The 1,433-nt window shown below is 42.1% G+C and overlaps 1 protein-coding gene across 1 annotated transcript in view; it reads left to right on the forward strand.

Moving 5' to 3' along the window:
* The first annotated feature begins 289 nt into the window (after positions 1 to 289).
* lrpap1 (low density lipoprotein receptor-related protein associated protein 1) overlaps positions 290 to 1,433 on the forward strand; it is a 13,528-nt gene continuing 12,384 nt past the window's right edge. Inside the window, exons 1-2 of the mRNA XM_032527596.1 lie at positions 290 to 580; positions 1,034 to 1,178. Of these exons, the coding sequence (XP_032383487.1) occupies positions 419 to 580; positions 1,034 to 1,178 (307 nt within the window). The 5' untranslated portion in view covers positions 290 to 418. The remainder of the gene's footprint in view (positions 581 to 1,033; positions 1,179 to 1,433) is intronic.

Below are 1,433 nucleotides of genomic sequence, written 5' to 3' on the forward strand. Positions count from 1 at the left end.
TTGTAACAAACCCCCACCTCCTAAGGATAACTCCAGAAAACCCCTTTAACTTCTGCTGTCTGTATAACGGACAGTCTAGCGTACAGAAGATGTGAGCAGCATCCAGTCATAAAATGCGTGGAGGCTTTCTATTTGCTCAGACGTTTTGCAGCCTTCGTTGCCAGGTAACCGTGCAGAGTGGCATTTCAGAAATTGTAGTTTAGATAACGTCAAATCCGCTTTAACAATAACACAGGGACTGAGACAATAAACTACATATCCCACAGTGCATAGCTATAAGAACGTGCCCTCCCATTTTGAGCACATGACTGGTGGAACGCCAGTAAGCCACAACAAAAACGTTTGTAGTGTTTTCGGGCTAGTGTTTGCCTAGCTAGTATGTTTTTCTGTTGTTGGCTGTGTCTAGTTGTTTTTTAAAATGAAGCTGCCGTGTTTAGTCGTTGCTCTGTGCTTCGGAGTGGGTGTAATGGCTGGGAAATACTCTCGTGAATTTAACGAGCCCAAGACGAGTGGCAGTGATGGACAGCCGGTGGAGTTCAGGATAGCTAAATTGAGCCAGGTGTGGGAGAAGGCTAAAAGGGTACGTATGTGAGACAAGTATCCGTAACGTTAACGTTAACGTAACGCTGTAGCTAACACGACCACACTAACGCTAGTAACGTTTGCTATCGGTCAATGACATGAAAGAAGCTAGTTTGGCTAATACGGGTTTCAACAGTTACAGTAACGTTACAGTCGAAGTGTCAAGTAACATTAGCCTAAATGAAAATACAGCCTTATATAGATGCGGTTTAATTAGATAAGCAGGAGATGATGCACTCGTATCCACACACATGCAGGCGTTCAAGTGGACAAGCATTCTTTAGTTAGTCTTTGTATTCATGATGGTCCATTTAAAGTTATTGTAATTCTAACCAACTTAAAAAAGAAAATGAGTTAAATCAGAGAGAGAGACTTTTGTAGGTTCATGTGGGCAGGCCAATTTCTTGCTCTAGTTATGCTATCTCTCTTTTCATTATTTATATTGTGATAGATGCAGTTGTCCCCAGTGCGGCAGGCTGAGCTGCACAGTGACCTGAAGATCCAGGAGAAAGATGAGCTCCAGTGGAAGAAGCTGAAGGTGGAGGGGCTGGACGAGAACGGCGAGAAAGAAGCCCAACTCCGACGTAACTTCAATGGTGAGACAGCTCTGTCCACTGGTGCAGTCAGGGATAGTTTAACTATGTCCTCACTTTGTCCTGAGTTCACTGTAGAGACAGCCTTCCCTATATGCGATCAGACACCTTGGCAATGTCAAGCTCTGTGCTGAAATTGTATCATTTTGTCAAGTAGTAAGCTTAAGAAGGTGGTTCCAAACTTTTGGTCTGTACTGTAAATATATATATGTATGTATGTGTATATATATATATATATATATATATATATATATATAT

The sequence above is a fragment of the Etheostoma spectabile genome, chromosome 2 (assembly GCF_008692095.1).
Source record: "Etheostoma spectabile isolate EspeVRDwgs_2016 chromosome 2, UIUC_Espe_1.0, whole genome shotgun sequence".
Classification (NCBI taxonomy): Eukaryota; Metazoa; Chordata; class Actinopteri; order Perciformes; family Percidae; genus Etheostoma; species Etheostoma spectabile.